Source organism: Drosophila virilis, chromosome 4 (genome assembly GCF_030788295.1).
Source record: "Drosophila virilis strain 15010-1051.87 chromosome 4, Dvir_AGI_RSII-ME, whole genome shotgun sequence".
NCBI classification, from domain to species: Eukaryota; Metazoa; Arthropoda; class Insecta; order Diptera; family Drosophilidae; genus Drosophila; species Drosophila virilis.
The window spans coordinates 5,213,387-5,236,191 of record NC_091546.1 but is presented as its reverse complement, the minus strand read 5'-3'; the positions used below and the strand labels follow the sequence as shown (position 1 = coordinate 5,236,191).

At 37.9% G+C, this 22,805-nt stretch overlaps 2 protein-coding genes across 6 annotated transcripts in view; both read left to right on the top strand.

The window, feature by feature from the left end:
* Positions 1–22,805, top strand: part of LOC6629020 (pneumococcal serine-rich repeat protein) — a 67,505-nt gene that overhangs the window by 27,002 nt on the left and 17,698 nt on the right. The gene's annotated exons all lie outside the window — the stretch shown is intronic.
* Positions 1,860–3,060, top strand: LOC6629019 (L-lactate dehydrogenase B-A chain). The gene has a single exon (XM_002052725.3). The coding sequence runs from the start codon at positions 1,940–1,942 to the stop codon at positions 3,005–3,007; it is 1,068 nt and encodes a 355-aa protein (XP_002052761.2). The 5' UTR covers positions 1,860–1,939; the 3' UTR covers positions 3,008–3,060.

Here is a 22,805-nt window from a genome sequence, read left to right as displayed (position 1 = left end):
CTAGATAATACTAAAATACCAGATAATAAAGCCTTAATTTCGCAATTCAAATGGGCTTTAGCAAGAGTAGGTACGTATCGATAAAGCAGGATAAATTAGTTATACAAGAGGCTTACTACAGGCTCTGAGACAGAGACAACAGGGCTGAGAACCAGTGTTGCCAACTGCAGTTACATAAAGGTAGCTGAATCCAGTGTTAGAAAGGCTCGAAATAGCTGTCTAAATTAGTAAGAGCTTAATTGAGAGAGGCGAGACAAGCTGATTAGCTCGCTTTAGGGTTGCAGATATATTAATTGGTAATTTAATCACAAAGCTGCTCGTCGCTTAAATATTTTGAAACAATAAAAAAAGAAGGAAAATCGAAAAGAAAATTACCTTCATACCCGCCGCTGCGCAATTTTGCAACCACTGTGCGTTGCCCTTTAATTGTGCGGGCTGTTGCTGTTTTTTTTTTTCTTGTCATATTATTGACCTGCATTCAATTATACCAAATTGATGCCGTAGATATTTGCCGCAGCAGCTCGTTATAAAAAAAAAAAACAACGTAAATGTTGCAAAAGCATTATTGTCGTGTAATTACGTTACATTTGTGCCGTTGTTGCTTTTGGCCATTTTCATTTTGTGGCCAATTTCCAAGGCACAACAAGACAAACTGTGGCCCAATTTATACGGGCGGCACGTAGAACAACCGGATATGCCGTTGCCGGACTCGAAATCGAAATCGGCAGCCGTATAAGCCTTCAGATATAAACTGCAGCTGAAGGTGACCGCAGCTGGTTCTGTTATCATATATACAATTTAAATAGTTTGCCTGCAGCTTAAAACGATAGTCATAAAAAAGAAGGGTACATTATAATAAAAATAAGCCAGCCACTTGCAGCTATTCGCGTTTGTGAACAGACATCACTCATACGCCACGTGCAACGTTGCTGCGGTCGGATTTTAATTAAAATATGCTAATGCTTATGCGAGCTTATGCATAGATGTGAATATATATATACTATATGAATATGTTTTTTTGGCTAAGGCTGCTTAAAACACGCTGCCTGTTGAACAAGTTCTTCATTTTCCATATGCCATTCTTAAGGTCGAGCAATAGGCGAAGTTGACAGTCTAGAAAAGCGGCAAAATAAAGGAATGTGTTTCCTTAAAATTCAATTCCAATTCAATTCATTCCATTACTTGATTCCCGTAGCTATCGATAGTTATCGATCAATTTGATTCTGCTCCCCAAACGTTAGATACTTATTTTTATATAAAAAATCTCTACGAATAAAAAATACAAAAATGTGTCAATGTAGGCGATAACAAACAAGCGAATTTAATTTCATGAGCTTTATATTATTTTCTGTTCTTTTATTTCTTTTATTTAAATAAATGGCAAAGAAATGTTTTTCTGATAATGCCAACTACTACCGATAGCAACAAAACCAATCGATTGTTGTTTTCAAGACAATCGCACATTTTACAGCACTACTCTAGAAGTAGGGTTATTATTTCTTTGATCAAGTACATTTCCATATCGAAGGACATTTTTTGTAAGGCTTAAATTTGACCAATAAAAACATTTTTAATTTTACTACTACAATTAAATCTAGGGACATATTTAAAATGTATTGTGCTGGTTTAATTTGGCTATTAAAATAGCGCTCATTTTGCAACACGATTCAGTAGATTTTTTAAGTACAGAATGCGATCAAGAAAAATATTGAGAAAATTATTCGAAATTGTACAACACTGCTCTTTAGGTAGGGAAATTACGTTATGAGCGTAAGATTTAGTTCCATATACAATACTATTTGTCAGTTCTGCAAATGAAAACCCTTATACACATAGATAACCCCATTAAGGGTATAGTTTTAGTTTAGTGGAAATGAAAATCTAATCATATTTAAACACTATTAGCACTCGACTATTTTCGAAATTAACAGTTTATAATATGCTGGCCCAATTGTTAACAAGATCGGTTCACATTTGTCAACGTCCGTATTGGCAAGCAGATTTCAACTTACCAATGTCTACGTTCCAGAAGCAATATGTTAAGGTAATGGGTCAGCCCAGCGAGCCGGCGGATAAGATTTCAGTGATCGGCACCGGGCAGGTGGGTCTTTCGTGTTGTGCATTTCTGATTGATCGACGATTGGCCAATCATTTGGTGATGGTGGATTTGCGCCAGGAATGGGTCAAAGCGGAAGCTCTCGATTTCTTGCACGTATCCAGCTTACTGGCATCGCCCAAAATAGAAACCTGTACGGATGCCAGTTGCACGGCTGGCTCCAAATACGTTATCATAACGGTTGGCACAAGACCAGCCGGCAAAAGTCGCCTAGATATTGCCAAGGAGTCGTTGGAGCTATTGTCGAAGCTGGTGCCTAAGTTGGTCGAAAGTAGTCCGGATGCGACTTATGTGATTAGCTCGAATCCGGCCGATGTCATGACCTGGGCGGTGCGAAAAATGAGCGGCTTACCCAAGGAGCGTTGCATATCTTGCGGCTGTCATCTGGATTCCTTGCGCTTTCGTTATTTTCTTGCCCAGCGTCTGGGCGTGGCAGCGTCCGAGGTAAACGCCTTCATTGTGGGCGAGCACGGTGATAGCTCGGTGCCCGTTTGGTCGGGCGTTACGGTGGGCGGCATTGCATTGCTACGCCTATTGCCAAATATCGGCAGAGATCAAGATGAGGAGAAATGGCAAAAAGTTCACGAGGATGTGGTCAAAGCCGGCTCATCGGTATCCAAGATCAAGGGCTACACAAACTGGGGCGTTGCCTTAGCCATTGTTGACATCATTCAGGCTATGATGACGAACAGCGGACGCATTCTGTCCGTGGGCAGCGATATTCAGGGCCTAATGGGCGTCAATGATAGCGTGGTCATGTCTCTGCCATGCATACTGGGCACTCACGGCGTACAGAAAGTAATTGAGTTGCCACTAACTGAATTTGAAATGAATATGTTTGAGAAATCTAAAGAGGTTCTAATGAAGGCACAGTGTGCGCTCGATCTTTGACAGCTTGAATTCAAATATATTTTACTGTAATGTGCCCCGGCACTTCGCGTCAATTGTATTTTGATGTTATCATCAATTTCTAACAGGTTACCAGATTTTGAAGTAAACAGAATATATTAATATTACAAAAAACAAAAAAGATCAATCAGAAAGAAACATCTCAGAATTTCATTAGTCATATAAATCGAATCGATTTAGCTGTGTGGAGAAATCGAAAATTAAGTTTCGAAAAATAGCCTTTTATAAATAATGTTCCTTTGAATTTGCCGATTGTTTTATACTCTATCGAAAATAGTTAATTAATTAGATTAATTGCCACAAAATATACTCAGAGTAATTATTTTATAAGTCTGGGAAACATCTCCCTTACTTGAGTATTTATGTATTTTATTTAAGAATTATCTTTAGTCGTTATGCCTACTCTTGTCTGCTCTAAAGCCCATTTTCCACTCGCTTTATATACATATTAACCCACTCGACTCGGCTTACAATGCGCCACCTTCTGCATAGAGAATATACGAGAGTATAAATATATGTCGGAACAGAGAAATCACTTTCTTTGCAATTAGGCATACTGGCAGCACAGCAAGTCCCGAGTGTCGTTATAGTCACAAAATAATTATATTTTTAGGAGCGAGCACGTCTGTTCTCTATGACTTCCACTTTTAGAATCCATAATTTTCATCGTCCTCGAGCATACTACTCATGCTCTTGTCATTCTATATTCTTCTCTGACTTTTAGTACTGTTAGTGAACATTCAACACTATAGGAAACTGGACGTTATACAACACACTCGGGCCATGCTCGGCAGAGACTATCTTTTTTTTCTCACACCATGCTTTCAGTAGCAACCCTAATACAAGTAGGACAGTTATGTTAAATAGCAGTACCTTCTGTCAAATTCTCTGATTCTTACTAACACTTAATCGTTAGCATTCAAAATAATACTCACAATAATTTATTGGATACACGACACGGCCTTCCTGACATTTCACACGTCCTCGTGTGTACATTTCGCTTAGATCATGCCATAGTCAAAATTGTTGGGTAAAATTTATTAGTCATTACTTTACTTTAAGAATAGCTTTACAAACAGCAGTATCATCGGTCATTGTAGGTTTTATTTTTTTATTTTTTTTTTTTTTTTTTTTTTTTTTTTTTGTTGTTGTTCTGTCATCACACGTCTATAGGCTCTTGCTGCCCAGCAACGATAACATGGAGCGGATCCATACAGGTCTTTCAACCTCTGACCCCCGCCATAATATCACCCGCTTCAGCACGCCATGATCGAGCACTTGTGCACGGCGTGAGTATTATGGTGCGGTCTTAGCCATCGTGTATGAGCCCAACCGCACTCTCTCTTAGTGCCACAGTGTCTTGAGCAATGTCCTCAACATTGTCACACTCATCATCTCTCAAATCTATCAACTCCTCCGATACATTGTTGCTTGGAAAAGCTCGCAAATACTCATGTGCATACTTAAACGTGCGCTTACTCGTCAATGACTTTAATAAATATCTGTCTCCATCAAGTATTTCGATTATCTCAAAAGGTCCCTTAAACTTGGGATCTAACTTCGTTTGATTTCGTTCTTCCCTCTTGAGTAGGACATGATCACCAAGCTTATATTTTACAATTTTTGCTTTATTTTTATCAAACCTAGCCTTATCATATTTAGCGTTATTCACCATGTTATCTTTCGCTTGTGCTCTTATTAAATCTTTATCAATTGTTTTTTCATCTGATATTGTTATCATTCCTAACGGCCTTGCCTCTTTACCGATTAGCAATTCTAACGGACTATATTTCGTTACACGATTTGTCGTGCAATTTATTGCCAGCTGTATGTCTTTTAAAGCGTCTTGCCAGGATCGCTGACTACTCTCAACCGCTGTGAGCATGCTCTTCAAGGTGCTCATGACACGCTCTACTTGGCCGTTTGCTCGACTGGCGCCCGTCGCAATCAGGTGTAAACCTATCTTCTGCGAAGAACAAAATTCCCTAAACCTTGTGCTAGCAAAACATCTACCCTGATCAGCTATGATGCGTGCCGGCACTCCGAATAGTGCAACAGTTTCTTTGACTGCCTTAATGCAGTTTTCCGTATTAAGGTTCAGCGTATGTTGAAGGTGAACAAATTTTGTGAATGCATCAACTTGAACTATGATGTACTCTTTTAAGTCGTTTTTGCCACTTAATTTTCCGGTTATATCAATATGCACAGTGTGCCAGGGTATGTCATCTTTAGGAATCGGGTGCATTTCTATTTGTGGCTTACCAGATGGTGGTTTTGACACTCTACAGGTAATGCAATTTTCTACAAACTTTTTCACATACTTAGACATCTTCTCGAACCAGTAGTTGGCATACATTTTGTCTAGAGTTTTCTTCCACCCTAAATGCATTATGGCTTCGTGAACATTGTTAATGACTGACCATCTAAAGGCTCTAGGTATTACAGGCAAACATTTTGTGCTGCCATTTCTTTGAATCCTTCGATATAATACTCCTGCTCTCAATTCGTACGACGCTGAGATAGCTTCTCCCATCTTATGGTTTCGCAATTTTAAGGTTATGGAAGCAATGTCAGAATCTCGTTGCTGTTCGGCTAGAAGCCAATCGTCGGTTATCTCAGCTAGGTTTATGTGCATTTCAACCGTTTTCGCTGAGGATTTATAATCAGTAGGCAACGGATTGCGCGAGAAAAAATCAGCATGTAACATGCGTTCTCCCTTCCTGTATTCAATGCTGAAATCAAATGATTGCAGATATGCCCACCATCTATGTACCCTTGGGGTAAGGTTAATTTTTTTGATACTTGCTTTCAGGGAGTTGCAATCTGTATGCACAATAAATTTTTGACCATGTAAATAATGGCGGAAGTGTCTTACTGCGTTGTAAACTGCGAGGGTCTCAAGCTCGTATGAATGATATTTTGCTTCAGCCATTGTCGTACATTTGCTGTAATATTCAATGACTCTGGGTCTATTTTCTATCTTGTGCATTAAAATAGCACCATATCCAATAGAACTTGCGTCTGTATGTAATTCAATTGGCTTTAGTGGATCGAAAATTGTCAAAACGGAGTCATTAGTCAAAATTGATACGATTTTTTGACGAATTTCCTCATATTCCGGCTTCCAGACAAATTTATTATTCTTGGAGGTGAGATTATATAAAGCTTTCATCTGCTCAGAAAATTTTGGTACGAATTGCCTAAAATACGAGGCTAGGCCTATGAATTGTCGCACCTGCGTTACTGACTGCGGTGACGGCAATTCGGCCAACGCTTGTATCTTGCGTGGATTTGGTCGAATTTGACCCGCTTCAACCAAGTATCCTAAATATTCTATGCTTGTTTTCAAGAACGAGCATTTTGTAATGTTAAATGAGAATCCAGCTCTAGACAAGTTTTCCAAGACCGTTTGTAGCCTTTCAAGTGCCTCTTCCTTTGTCTTCGCTAGAATTAACACGTCATCTATATAGACGATGGCATACGTTTGAGCCAAATCACCCAATGCTCTCACGATTGCGCGCTGGAAAATCGAGGAAGCATTTTTTTAATCCAAAAGGCATGGCCAAAAATTCATACTGTCCTTCTGGCGTGACAAAAGCAGTGCGCTCGATAGAGTCTGGGTGTATTGGAACTTGGTAAAAACCACTTGCCATGTCTAAACTGGAGAAATATTTGCCTTCACTCAGTCTATTAATTTGATCAGAAATCAAAGGCAGCGGATATTTGTCAGCGACCGTATTAGCATTCAGTTCCCGATAATCGACACATAGTCGATCGGTTCCATTTTTCTTTCTTACCATCAGCATTGGGCTTGCAAATGGAGAGCAACTAGGACGTATAACGTTTGCGTCTAACAATTCTTTTACTTTATTTCGCACGACTTCTTTTTCTTCTATGCTTAACCTATACGGACGCCTTTGTACAGTTTTATTTGGGTCAAGCAGGCGGATTTCAAGTTCACCCGTAGTCACTCGCGTTTGAGGAATACCCTCAATAAATTTATCAGCATAGTTTTGCAATAATTCTAGCAGACGATTCTTATCAGTGTTGCTTAATGCTCTATCGTTATTCAGATGCTCTACGTAACTTATATCTGGCACTTTTATTAGTACATCAACAGTTTTGGTTTTGTACATTTCAAATTTGTCGGCCTCGATGGAGACTCCAAAGCCTAATCCGAGTATATCACGGCCTATCAATACATCGTATTTCAAAAACTTATCCATTATTACATGAAATAATATTTCTAAGGAGTACTGATCAATTTTAACAGTAGCCAAGATTTGCATAGTGCTATACACAGGATTTTCTCCAATACCCCTCAAAACTATCAAATTATTAATTCTTTTTCCGGAAAATTTCTCGGCACAACTCTCTCTGATGAGCGTACATTCCGCTCCAGAGTCAAAACAAAATGGAACGAGCTCACCAGATTGACGCAGGATTCCTTTTGGCTCGGACACACAACAGATGTTTATACGCTTGTCATGTGATCCAACACCGCTCGTAGAAACTCCTTTCGTACATGAAGACGCAATGTGGCCAGCATCGCCACATTTGAAGCAGGTAACGGCAGATCGAACTTTAGGTAATGCTGAGTTTTTTGACACGTTGCCTTCTTCATACTTCCTCTTGCGACATTCGACCATTTTGTGTCCGAGGTTTCCACAATGATGACATTTAATGCCATATGTTTTCGATCTCTTGCGATCTGGTTCCATTGGGATATTTGGCTGTAGACCTCCATTTGACCTTCCATAAGCATAGGCCTTCAGATGCTGTTGCATCTCGTCTTGACTTTTAATATTAGTCGTATATAACATACGTTGCAGACTTTTGTCGATTTTCGATGTATGTGCCAAAACAACTGAGACTGCAATTTCCTCCATGTTCGCTGTCTTCCATTTGGATAAAAGTGACGTCACAAGACGGCTCGCATATACGGAGAGGCATTCGCCATCATTCGGTCGGCCATTAAAAATGTTCATTAAAGTTGCCGCCGATGTTTCCATTCCCACGAAACGTTGCAAAAACAATTCCTTAAAATTTTGCCAGTTCATTCCAGTATAGCATATTTGAGAAAGCCAGGGCGAGGCGCTTCCTTCTAGGGAGCCGCTGAGGGTCATCACCAGTGTACTGCCCTCAATAGGATTATCGTCAAGTATTATGTCCACAGTTTTGCACCAGGCATTTGCATCTGCGCCTGCAATGTCCGGGTTGAACTTTGGCAACGAGATGCTCTTCTTTGTTGAGGATGCTGAATTTGACATCTGCATTGCTTTAATAATCTCAAGAATATTTCGATTTTGAGATTCCAAAAGCTGACGCCACGAATCGTCAGAATTGCCTCGTGGAGGGGCATCGCCTAATCCCACTTCTGATGTCGGAACAGAGAAATCACTTTCTTTGCAATTAGGCATACTGGCAGCACAGCAAGTCCCGAGTGTCGTTATAGTCACAAAATAATTATATTTTTAGGAGCGAGCACGTCTGTTCTCTATGACTTCCACTTTTAGAATCCATAATTTTCATCGTCCTCGAGCATACTACTCATGCTCTTGTCATTCTATATTCTTCTCTGACTTTTAGTACTGTTAGTGAACATTCAACACTATAGGAAACTGGACGTTATACAACACACTCGGGCCATGCTCGGCAGAGACTATCTTTTTTTTCTCACACCATGCTTTCAGTAGCAACCCTAATACAAGTAGGACAGTTATGTTAAATAGTAGTACCTTCTGTCAAATTCTCTGATTCTTACTAACACTTAATCGTTAGCATTCAAAATAATACTCACAATAATTTATTGGATACACGACATATATATAGTATATCCATACATACGTGTGCACATTATAAGTTGAGAACTCGACTTAAGGACTGCCTGGAGAGTTGGGCAGCACTCGAACTTTACGAGGCTCTTACACACACACACACACACACACACATGTTTGGCAGGTCACGCTCCATTTGATGCCAGGCGATGTGAATGCGAGCAGCTCCCAAAAGTATGCAATGAAAAATTGCAACAGAAATTTTTACACAAGCAAATCAACGGCGAAGACAAGAAGCAGGCGACGCCAATCGAGCGTAAAAGCCACAGATACACACAGGCAATAAGTGCTGTTGTTTGTGTGTGTGTGTGTGTGTGTGTGTGTGTGTGTGTGTGTGTGTGTGTGTGTGTGTGTGTGTGAGTGTGTGTGTGTTGCACACAAATCAAATTAAGTTATCTGATGGCTGTGTAAAAATAGCAGCTGCGGGAGCAGACATTTGCTACCTTCAATATTTGGCACACAAGAAAACAAACACAAATACCAGATATAAATCATGTATCAATAAATCGCATTAAAAAAGAGGCAACTTAAACGCAGTCAAAGTATGGTTAAGGCCAATCGCGATTTTTCCACTGTCAGCATTAAATTTCATTAAAGTCATTTATTGGATTCAATAGATGCAACTATCTTCAAATTGCTAGAGATATATTCACTTTATTGATTTCATTTTTCTCTAATAACTGATTATATTAAACGTACCTAAACGAGAAGGGGTCAGGTTTTCAATGCAACTATCGATATTCATATCTATAGTATATCTATCTATCTATTTATCTATCTATCTACCTGTCGATATACATTTTTATAATATATCTATCGATATGATTATAGTATGTGTATCCATCTATCGATATGCATGTTCCTAGTATATCTAACCAGATAGAATAGGCGATATGCAAATTTATAGTATTTCTATCTGCCTACCCATATACATGCTTTTGGCTTATCTATCCATCACTCGATATTCATTTTTATAGTATATGTATCCATATATCGATACACATTTTTATAGCACATATATTTATCGATATACATGTCTAAAGTATATCTAACTGTCGATAAATTTGTTTATAGTATGTGTATTATGTATAGGAATTCGTTTTATGTATAGGAAAGAAATGTACAGAAACACTTGACTTCTATTAGCTGAAATGCTATAAAAAGAAAAACGAATATTGTCCAATATATTACTCGCACTGTTCACTGATATTGGAAATGTAGTTAAAGCCGCGCTTTCAGCTCGCCAGTCTATATGTGGCCAATACATGTTACAATTACACGCTCACGGCCACAGTCGCCGTCGCAGTCGGCGTCGCAGTTGCCGTCGCATGCATATTCAGATTTCCAGCCTCGATTGGCAAAGTGTCAAAGGTTATTTTAGCTGTTGAAGGACGCGCGCGCGCGCCAAATGCGTTTATCCGAAACGGGAAATGTTGCCAAATGGCTGCTAAATGCTGAGTAGAAAAAAAATAGGTGAGAGAGAAAAGTAAAAACAAAAAAAAAACTATACAAGGTTAGTTAAATGGCCGAATGCCACATGGCCGAAAGCGCCTTAAAGTGCGCAACAGGACGATGTGGCATTAAATGTCTTTGGCATGAGCTCTGTCTCTCTCTCTCTCTCTGTATCTCTCTTTCGAGCTAATGATACTTGTCATTATCAGCACGCGTGGCTGCTGTCTTATCAGCGACATTGAGCACATTCATTAAGGCACGCACACACAGATACATTCGCATTCACACACACGCACACGCACAAAGCACGCTGAGATTACGTATACGCCCTGTGCTGCTTTTAAGTGTTTGCTTTGCTGCGTGTCTAACTTAATGTGACTACAACCCGCCCCTTGCCCCGCTCCCACTCCACGCATAAGTGATAAAAATATATCGCAACCTTCGCAACAGCCACGCCCACAATTTGCGCGAGGGCTGCACTTAAATCTGTTCTTGTTTCGCAGCATGCAGGGACGCGCACATTTTAGCCACGACTTTGGCGCGTTTTAAGTGACTGTTACTTGGCACGGCAGCCCCTCGGCTAACTCCCCGCTTTCCACACTCCCAAAGCCCCCCCTTAGTGAGTTATCTTTAGCCAGGCCTGAGAGCAGCCTGTTTCTGTTGCCGCCCCGCCCGTGGCATAACTTGTTGCTCTGCTTAACTTTGCTCTCAATGAATTTTATAGTTTCGCTTTCGCCTTCGACATTTCGCTCGTCCTTGTTGTCCTTAAATAAGCACAAAATTGTCTTTGACTTTTCACGTTGCCTGTTGCTGCTGCCTCCCAGTCCCTCCCCCCTTCTCTGGTCTTTTTTTTTTTCTTGAGTCCCGTCCCGGCTGACAAAATGTTGTGTGCATTTCGGAGCAGCCAAGTCGGCTTTTGCATATTTAACGAGCGCAATTATTGGGATGACTATCCAAGTAAGTTTGTATTCATTTATGAAACATCTAATATATATTAGATGGCCGAGTCTTCCTTTTCTAACTTTCCAAAAGACCAAAAACTTTTGCACAAAGTCGAATTTAATGGCCGCCTTAGTTAAATGCTGAATAGCTGTTTTCTTCCGCTAAGTTTTGGACACGAATTTCAAGTAAAGTCGTAAATTGCAGACTTTTTTAAACGAAGTTTTTGCCATTTATGGGCGAAACTTTGGAAGTAGTTGCTAAATTATCGGAAGGAAATTATCGATTAGTTATCGATATGTTGCCTAAATGAAAATTCTACTATTGCTCTTGTCAACACTTGAGAGCATTTGATTATTATTATTTTTATTATTATTATTATTATTTTTATTATTATTATTATAGTTTTTTGTAATTTTTGGGTAAATATTTTGGTAAAATTGTTCTGAAAATTATCAAATTTATAAATTAAATTTATGCCCAGATCGTCGCACGTCTTATTGACTTTAGACGCAAAATTCTTGACCCATTTTCAAAGAATTTCAAAAACAGTTCATCCCATTAGTGCAAACATAAATATTTCTTATACCCTTTTGTATATACATTTGAAGTATATACTCATTGCTCTGTATAATTCAGGCATTATGATTAATGATTGCAGATGATAAACAAATTTTGAGTTCAAAGATATTTTACGAGCTTTGTGCACAGCAAATAAACACATTTCCAGAACACCTTAAATAGTACTCATGTGTATAATATACACACACTGAAATGTACACACACACAGTGCAGCATTCTATGATTAATAGAGACAGGCACATGCTACAAAATTGAAATGATGTATTCACAGCTATTAAATAAATGCACACCCACATAATACACATAATACTTATGTATCAACAGTTTGTAGATACTTATAAATTATATATTTATATATACATAAGAATAAATTCCAGAAGCCACATTGTTAAGTCCGTACTATGGCGATAATTTGATTCTGTTTGTCGGTCTGTCCATTAGTTATTCTCTGAGAGCGCAAAACTTTACCAATGAGCATTAAGCTGAAATGTCAATTTTCGAAATGATTCAACACATAACCAAACAACATTAACATAGAATGCTGGGGACTCTGCGATTGATTACAGAACGTATTTATAGAATTTTCATCGAAATGGGTGAACTTCCGATTAGATATCAGGCAAAAACTTACAGCCATTTTACCGTCCTACCGTATACTTATATCACTAAATACTACAAATTCCCGGTTTGTATATCTTACATCAGTCAGTCCGTTAGTCAATCAGACAGCTTATCAGTCAGTCAATAAGTCACTCAGTAAATCAGTCCGTTAGTTATTCAGTCAGTCAGACAGTCTATCAGTTAATCAGTCAATTAGTGCGTCAATCAGATAGTTAGCCAGTCAGTCAGTCACTCAGTCAGTCTGTCAATCAATAAGTCATTCAGTCCTTCAGTTAGTCAGTCAGTCAGTCCATTAGTTAAGAGTAAGTCAATCAGTAAGTCAGTCAGTAAGTAAGTTAGTAAGTCAGTTAATCAGTAAGTCAGTCAATCAGTTAATCAGTAAGAGAGTTAATCAGATAGTTAGCTAGATCCGTCAGTCAGCCAGTCAGTCAGTCAGAGTCCAGTCAACCAGTTAGACAGTCAGTCACTCAGTCAGTCTGTCAATCAATTACTAATTCAGTCCGTAGATTAGTCAGTCTGTCAGTCAGTTGGTTAATCAGACAGTCAATTAGACAGTTAGTCAGCAAGCCGGTCACTTCGTCAGTCAGTCAGTCACTCAGTCTGTCATCCAGCCAGGTGGTCAGATAATTAGGCATTAAGTTAACCAGTCAATCAGTTAACAAGTCAATCAGTTAATCAGTTAGTCAATCATTAAGTCGGTCGGTGAGTCATTCAATCAGTAGATCTGTCAGTCTTAGCTAAACATTTAACCCCATGTGTTTTGGTAGCTTCTGCTGTTGTGCAATGCAGTTAGTTGAAGCTTTTTTTAAACTGCGCTGCCTGCACCTGCAGCCACCCCCCCCCCCACCCCCCTCCTCTTGCCCACGCGCACTCTCTCGTGTGACCACCTGCTGCTGACCAACTGTCGCCATCAATTTGCACTCGCGCTCTTTCAATCAGAATCTGAATCAGAAGCGCGTCGCTGAGGCCAGTTAGCGCCCATGCAAGCGCGCATAACCTCAAATAAAGGGGGGCAGTTTGCTGTCTGCCCTCCACCCCAACCACCTGCCCCTTACACCAGGCGACCACAAAAGCCGCGCTGTCCACGCGACAGGCGCTGATTGTGCGTGTGTGTGTGTATTGCCTTTTTTTTTTTGGGGCAACATTTGGCATTGGATTTTGGTTTTGGGTTTTTGGAATTGTAGCCAATTTTTGTTGCTGCTGTTGCCAATTAATCATATTAATTGGTTGCAGCGCCAACGATTTGCTGTTGTTGTATGTAAATTTATGCTGGCTAAAACTTAAACTCAACACGCACGCGCCCGCAGCAGCAACTATTTTATGGTCCAGTTGGCTCCAAATTATGTTTAACGACAATTGGCCAGCCGCTAACAACAACAACAACAACAGCCACAGCTTTGTTGACGCTTTAAAAAAATCTAATTATCTGCTTCAATGGCGAATTTTAATTAAATAAGTTTTTGCCGTTGTTGTCACCTGTTGTTGTTGCTGTCGATGCTGTTGCAAAGTTAATTAAAAAGGAAACGCACGCCACGCCCACACACACACACACATCCGTTTTTTCCACCTTTTGCACTCGCATCACACACATGTATAACTTTTTGCCAACTACTTCAGCCAAACTTGGCAAAAACAAAAAAAAAAAAACAACAAAAAATGTTTTTTCATATTTAACACGAGTGCAACAAAGATTTAACTAGTATATAATTTTGTAAGTTTTCCCGTGGTAATTATGAAACTTATAAATTATACAACTTTTCCTCAAATCTAGACTTAACGGACAATAATTTGCTGGCAAACATTGGAATTTACAAGACAGGTTAATTAGTTCAGTTTAAAACTTATGAAATTAATCTTATTTGTCGCTGCCAATTAATATAAAACAAATCTCTACCAAGTGCCTTACTCCTCGATTCTCAAGAATTCAAACCTTTTGAAAATCGGATAAGATTTGATTTATGGGTATGGGAAGTTTTGACTATGTGTATATAGGATATTTGATTTGAGGGTACCATTTTGACATGAATTTTGACCAAAAATAATGTAGCGAGATTTGGATGCAGAATTGAAAATGAGGCCAAACCATAAACAAAAAGTCAAGCCTTTTGAAAATCGGATGAGATTTGACCGAGTTATGGGTGTGGGAAGTTTTGACTATGTCTATATAGGATATTTGAGGGTACCATTTTGACATGAATTTTGACCAAAAATAGTGAAGCGAGATTTGGATGCAGAATTGAAAATGAGGCCAAACCATGAACAAAAAGAAAAACCTTTTGAAAATCGGATGAGATTTGACCGAGTTATGGCTATGGGAAGTTTTGACTATGTCTATATAAGATATTTGAGGGTAACATTTTGACATGAATTTTGACCAAAAATAGTGAAGCGAGATTTGGATGCAGAATTGAAAATGAGGCCAAACCATGAACAAAAAGACAAACCTTTTGAAAATCGGATGAGATTTGACCGAGTTATGGGTGTGGGAAGTTTTGACTATGTCTATATAGGATATTTGAGGGTAACATTTTGACATGAATTTTGACCAAAAATAATGAAGCGAGATTTTGATGCAGAATTGAAAATGAGGCCAAACCATGAACAAAAAGACAAACTATTTGAAAATCGGATGAGATTTGACCGAGTTATGGGTGTGGGAAGTTTTGACTATGTCTATATAGGATATTTGAGGGTACCATTTTGACATGAATTTTGACCAAAAATAGTGAAGCGAGATTTGGATGCAGAATTGAAAATGAGGCCAAACCATGAACAAAAAGACAAACCTTTTGAAAATCGGATGAGATTTGACCGAGTTATGGGTGTGGGAAGTTTTGACTATGTCTATATAGGATATTTGAGGGTACCATTTTGACATGAATTTTGACCAAAAATAATGAAGCGAGATTTTGATGCAGAATTGAAAATGAGGCCAAACCATGAACAAAAAGACAAACCTTTTGAAAATCGGATGAGATTTGACCGAGTTATGGATGTGGGAAGTTTTGACTATGTCTATATAGGATATTTGAGGGTAACATTTTGACATGAATTTTGACCAAAAATAATGATGCGAGATTTTGATGCAGAATTGAAAATGTGGCCAAACCATGAACAAAAAGACAAACCTTTTGAAAATCGGATGAGATTTGACCGAGTTATGGATGTGGGAAGTTTTGACTGTGTCTATATAGGATATTTGAGGGTACCATTTTGACATGAATTTTGACCAAAAATAGTGAAGCGAGATTTGGATGCAGAATTGAAAATGAGGCCAAACCACGAACAAAAAGACAAACCTTTTGAAAATCGGATGAGATTTGACCGAGTTATGGGTGTGGGAAGTTTTGACTATGTCTATATAGGATATTTGAGGGTACCATTTTGACATGAATTTTGACCAAAAATAGTGAAGCGAGATTTGGATGCAGAATTGAAAATGAGGCCAAACCATGAACAAAAAGAAAAACCTTTTGAAAATCGGATGAGATTTGACCGAGTTATGGCTATGGGAAGTTTTGACTATGTCTATATAAGATATTTGAGGGTAACATTTTGACATGAATTTTGACCAAAAATAGTGAAGCGAGATTTGGATGCAGAATTGAAAATGAGGCCAAACCATGAACAAAAAGACAAACCTTTTGAAAATCGGATGAGATTTGACCGAGTTATGGGTGTGGGAAGTTTTGACTATGTCTATATAGGATATTTGAGGGTAACATTTTGACATGAATTTTGACCAAAAATAATGAAGCGAGATTTTGATGCAGAATTGAAAATGAGGCCAAACCATGAACAAAAAGCCAAACCTTTTGAAAATCGGATGAGATTTGACCGAGTTATGGGTGTGGGAAGTTTTGACTATGTCTATATAGGATATTTGAGGGTACCATTTTGACATGAATTTTGACCAAAAATAATGAAGCGAGATTTTGATGCAGAATTGAAAATGAGGCCAAACCATGAACAAAAAGACAAACTATTTGAAAATCGGATGAGATTTGACCGAGTTATGGGTGTGGGAAGTTTTGACTATGTCTATATAGGATATTTGAGGGTACCATTTTGACATGAATTTTGACCAAAAATAGTGAAGCGAGATTTGGATGCAGAATTGAAAATGAGGCCAAACCATGAACAAAAAGACAAACCTTTTGAAAATCGGATGAGATTTGACCGAGTTATGGGTGTGGGAAGTTTTGACTATGTCTATATAGGATATTTGAGGGTACCATTTTGACATGAATTTTGACCAAAAATAATGAAGCGAGATTTTGATGCAGAATTGAAAATGAGGCCAAACCATGAACAAAAAGACAAACTATTTGAAAATCGGATGAGATTTGACCGAGTTATGGGTGTGGGAAGTTTTGACTATGTCTATATAGGATATTTGAGGGTACCATTTTGACATGAATTTTGACCAAAAATAATGTAGCGAGATTTGGATGCAGAATTGAAAATGAGGCCAAACCATGAACAAAAAGACAAACCTTTTGAAAATCGGATGAGATTTGACCGAGTTATGGGTGTGGGAAGTTTTGACTATGTCTATATAGGATATTTGAGGGTACCATTTTGACATGAATTTTGACCAAAAATAATGAAGCGAGATTTTGATGCAGAATTGAAAATGAGGCCAAACCATGAACAAAAAGCCAAACCTTTTGAAAATCGGATGAGATTTGACCGAGTTATGGGTGTGGGAAGTTTTGACTATGTCTATATAGGATATTTGAGGGTACCATTTTGACATGAATTTTGACCAAAAATAGTGAAGCGAGATTTGGATGCAGAATTGAAAATGTGGCCAAACCATGAACAAAAAGACAAACCTTTTGAAAATCGGATGAGATTTGACCGAGTTATGGATGTGGGAAGTTTTGACTGTGTCTATATAGGATATTTGAGGGTACCATTTTGACATGAATTTTGACCAAAAATAGTGAAGCGAGATTTGGATGCAGAATTGAAAATGAGGCCAAACCACGAACAAAAAGACAAACCTTTTGAAAATCGGATGAGATTTGACCGAGTTATGGGTGTGGGAAGTTTTGACTATGTCTATATAGGATATTTGAGGGTACCATTTTGACATGAATTTTGACCAAAAATAGTGAAGCGAGATTTGGATGCAGAATTGAAAATGAGGCCAAACCATGAACAAAAAGACAAACCTTTTGAAAATCGGATGAGATTTGACCGAGTTATGGCTATGGGAAGTTTTGACTATGTCTATATAAGATATTTGAGGGTAACATTTTGACATGAATTTTGACCAAAAATAATGAAGCGAGATTTTGATGCAGAATTGAAAATGAGGCCAAACCATGAACAAAAAGACAAACTATTTGAAAATCGGATGAGATTTGACCGAGTTATGGGTGTGGGAAGTTTTGACTATGTCTATATAGGATATTTGAGGGTAACATTTTGACATGAATTTTGACCAAAAATAATGAAGCGAGATTTTGATGCAGAATTGAAAATGAGGCCAAACCATGAACAAAAAGACAAACCTTTTGAAAATCGGATGAGATTTGACCGAGTTATGGGTGTGGGAAGTTTTGACTATGTCTATATAGGATATTTGAGGGTACCATTTTGACATGAATTTTGACCAAAAATAGTGAAGCGAGATTTGGATGCAGAATTGAAAATGTGGCCAAACCATGAACAAAAAGACAAACCTTTTGAAAATCGGATGAGATTTGACCGAGTTATGGATGTGGGAAGTTTTGACTGTGTCTATATAGGATATTTGAGGGTACCATTTTGACATGAATTTTGACCAAAAATAATGTAGCGAGATTTGGATGCAGAATTGAAAATGAGGCCAAACCATGAACAAAAAGACAAACCTTTTGAAAATCGGATGAGATTTGACCGAGTTATGGGTGTGGGAAGTTTTGACTATGTCTATATAGGATATTTGAGGGTACCATTTTGACATGAATTTTGACCAAAAATAATGAAGCGAGATTTTGATGCAGAATTGAAAATGAGGCCAAACCATGAACAAAAAGACAAACTATTTGAAAATCGGATGAGATTTGACCGAGTTATGGGTGTGGGAAGTTTTGACTATGTCTATATAGGATATTTGAGGGTAACATTTTGACATGAATTTTGACCAAAAATAATGAAGCGAGATTTTGATGCAGAATTGAAAATGAGGCCAAACCATGAACAAAAAGACAAACCTTTTGAAAATCGGATGAGATTTGACCGAGTTATGGGTGTGGGAAGTTTTGACTATGTCTATATAGGATATTTGAGGGTACCATTTTGACATGAATTTTGACCAAAAATAGTGAAGCGAGATTTGGATGCAGAATTGAAAATGTGGCCAAACCATGAACAAAAAGACAAACCTTTTGAAAATCGGATGAGATTTGACCGAGTTATGGATGTGGGAAGTTTTGACTGTGTCTATATAGGATATTTGAGGGTACCATTTTGACATGAATTTTGACCAAAAATAGTGAAGCGAGATTTGGATGCAGAATTGAAAATGTGGCCAAACCATGAACAAAAAGACAAACCTTTTGAAAATCGGATGAGATTTGACCGAGTTATGGATGTGGGAAGTTTTGACTGTGTCTATATAGGATATTTGAGGGTACCATTTTGACATGAATTTTGACCAAAAATAATGTAGCGAGATTTGGATGCAGAATTGAAAATGAGGCCAAACCATGAACAAAAAGACAAACCTTTTGAAAATCGGATGAGATTTGACCGAGTTATGGGTGTGGGAAGTTTTGACTATGTCTATATAGGATATTTGAGGGTACCATTTTGACATGAATTTTGACCAAAAATAATGAAGCGAGATTTTGATGCAGAATTGAAAATGAGGCCAAACCATGAACAAAAAGACAAACCTTTTGAAAATCGGTTGAGATTTGACCGAGTTATGGCTGTGGGAAGTTTTGACTATGTCTATATAAGATATTTGAGGGTAACATTTTGACATGAATTTTGACCAAAAATAGTGAAGCGAGATTTGGATGCAGAATTGAAAATGAGGCCAAACCACGAACAAAAAGACAAACCTTTTGAAAATCGGATGAGATTTGACCGAGTTATGGGTGTGGGAAGTTTTGACTATGTCTATATAGGATATTTGAGGGTACCATTTTGACATGAATTTTGACCAAAAATAGTGAAGCGAGATTTGGATGCAGAATTGAAAATGTGGCCAAACCATGAACAAAAAGACAAACCTTTTGAAAATCGGATGAGATTTGACCGAGTTATGGATGTGGGAAGTTTTGACTGTGTCTATATAGGATATTTGAGGGTACCATTTTGACATGAATTTTGACCAAAAATAGTGAAGCGAGATTTGGATGCAGAATTGAAAATGTGGCCAAACCATGAACAAAAAGACAAACCTTTTGAAAATCGGATGAGATTTGACCGAGTTATGGATGTGGGAAGTTTTGACTGTGTCTATATAGGATATTTGAGGGTACCATTTTGACATGAATTTTGACCAAAAATAATGTAGCGAGATTTGGATGCAGAATTGAAAATGAGGCCAAACCATGAACAAAAAGACAAACCTTTTGAAAATCGGATGAGATTTGACCGAGTTATGGCTATGGGAAGTTTTGACTATGTCTATATAGGATATTTGAGGGTAACATTTTGACATGAATTTTGACCAAAAATAGTGAAGCGAGATTTGGATGCAGAATTGAAAATGAGGCCAAACCATGAACAAAAAGACAAACCTTTTGAAAATCGGATGAGATTTGACCGAGTTATGGGTGTGGGAAGTTTTGACTATGTCTATATAGGATATTTGAGGGTAACATTTTGACATGAATTTTGACCAAAAATAATGAAGCGAGATTTTGATGCAGAATTGAAAATGAGGCCAAACCATGAACAAAAAGCCAAACCTTTTGAAAATCGGATGAGATTTGACCGAGTTATGGGTGTGGAAAGTTTTGACTATGTCTATATAGGATATTTGAGGGTACCATTTTGACATGAATTTTGACCAAAAATAGTGAAGCGAGATTTGGATGCAGAATTGAAAATGAGGCCAAACCATGAACAAAATGACAAACCTTTTGAAAATCGGATGAGATTTGACCGAGTTATGGGTGTGGGAAGTTTTGACTATGACTATATAGGATATTTGAGGGTACCATTTTGACATGAATTTTGACCAAAAATAGTGAAGCGAGATTTGGATGCAGAATTGAAAATGAGGCCAAACCATGAACAAAAAGACAAACCTTTTGAAAATCGGATGAGATTTGACCGAGTTATGGGTGTGGGAAGTTGTGACTATGTCCATATAGGATATTTGAGGGTACCATTTTGACATGAATTTTGACCAAAAATAGTGAAGCGAGATTTGGATGCAGAATTGAAAATGAGGCCAAACCATGAACAAAAAGACAAACTATTTGAAAATCGGATGAGATTTGACGGAGTTATGGGTGTGGGAAGTTTTGACTATGTCCATATAGGATATTTGAGGGTACCATTTTGACATGAATTTTGACCAAAAATAATGTAGCGAGATTTTGATGCAGAATTGAAAATGAGGCCAAACCATGAACAAAAAGACAAACCTTTTGAAAATCGGATGAGATTTGACCGAGTTATGGGTGTGGGAAGTTTTGACTATCTCTATATAGGATATTTGAGGGTACCATTTTGACATGAATTTTGACCAAAAATAATGAAGCGAGATTTGGATGCAGAATTGATAATGAGGGCAAACCATGAACAAAAGGACAAACCTTTTGAAAATCGGATGAGATTTGACCGAGTTATGGGTGTGGGAAGTTTTGACTATGTCTATATAGGATATTTGAGGGTACCATTTTGACATGAATTTTGACCAAAAATAATGTAGCGAGATTTGGATGCAGAATTGAAAATGAGGCCAAACCATGAACAAAGAGACAAACCTTTTGAAAATCGGATGAGATTTGACCGAGTTATGGCTGTGGGAAGTTTTGACTATGTCTATATAGGATATTTGACGGTACCATTTTGACATGAATTTTGACCAAAAATAGTGAAGCGAGATTTGGATGCAGAATTGAAAATGAGGCCAAACCATGAACAAAGAGACAAACCTTTTGAAAATCGGATGAGATTTGACCGAGTTATGGGTGTGGGAAGTTTTGACTGTGTCTATATAGGATATTTGAGGGTACCATTTTGACATGAATTTTGACCAAAAATAATGTAGCGAGATTTGGATGCAGAATTGAAAATGAGGCCAAACCATGAACAAAAAGACAAACCTTTTGAAAATCGGATGAGATTTGACCGAGTTATGGGTGTGGGAAGTTTTGACTATGTCTATATAGGATATTTGAGGGTACCATTTTGACATGAATTTTGACCAAATATAATGAAACGAGATTTTGATGCGGAATTGAAAATGAGGCCAAACCATGAACAAAAAGCCAAACCTTTTGAAAATCGGATGAGATTTGACCGAGTTATGGGTGTGGAAAGTTTTGACTATGTCTATTATGATATTTGAGGGTACCATTTTGACATGAATTTTGACCAAAAATAGTGAAGCGAGATTTGGATGCAGAATTGAAAATGAGGCCAAACCATGAACAAAAAGACAAACCTTTTAAAAATCGGATGAGATTTGACCGAGTTATGGGTGTGGGAAGTTTTGACTATGTCTATATAAGATATTTGAGGGTACCATTTTGACATGAATTTTGACCAAAAATAATGAAGCGAGATTTTGATGCAGAATTGAAAATGAGGCCAAACCATGAACAAAAAGCCAAACCTTTTGAAAATCGGATGAGATTTGACCGAGTTATGGGTGTGGGAAGTTTTGACTATGTCTATATAGGATATTTGAGGGTACCATTTTGACATGAATTTTGACCAAAAATAATGAAGCGAGATTTGGATGCAGAATTGAAAATGAGGCCAAACCATGAACAAAAAGACAAACCTTTTGAAAATCGGATAAGATTTGACCGAGTTATGGGTATGGGAAGTTTTGACTATGTCTATATAGGATATTTGAGGGTACCATTTTGACAAGTATTTTGGATCAAGAATAGTCGTAGAAATTGACCTAGTGATTGAATGTTGTACCATATTATTTTCTTCACTTTCTTTTACCTTTCTTGTTGATTTTCACAATTGCCCGCACATTTTACTTTTAGTACTATCAATTCCGAGAGTTGTTTCTCAGACTGATTGTCTCTTTTTCCGTGTCTGTAAGCGAAGCTACTTGAGTTTTTCCTAAGCGAATTAAGTGAAGCTTATGCCGTGCCAACCCCAAAACAGCCAGGGAAACTCAAGACAAGAACCGAACTACTTAACAACTT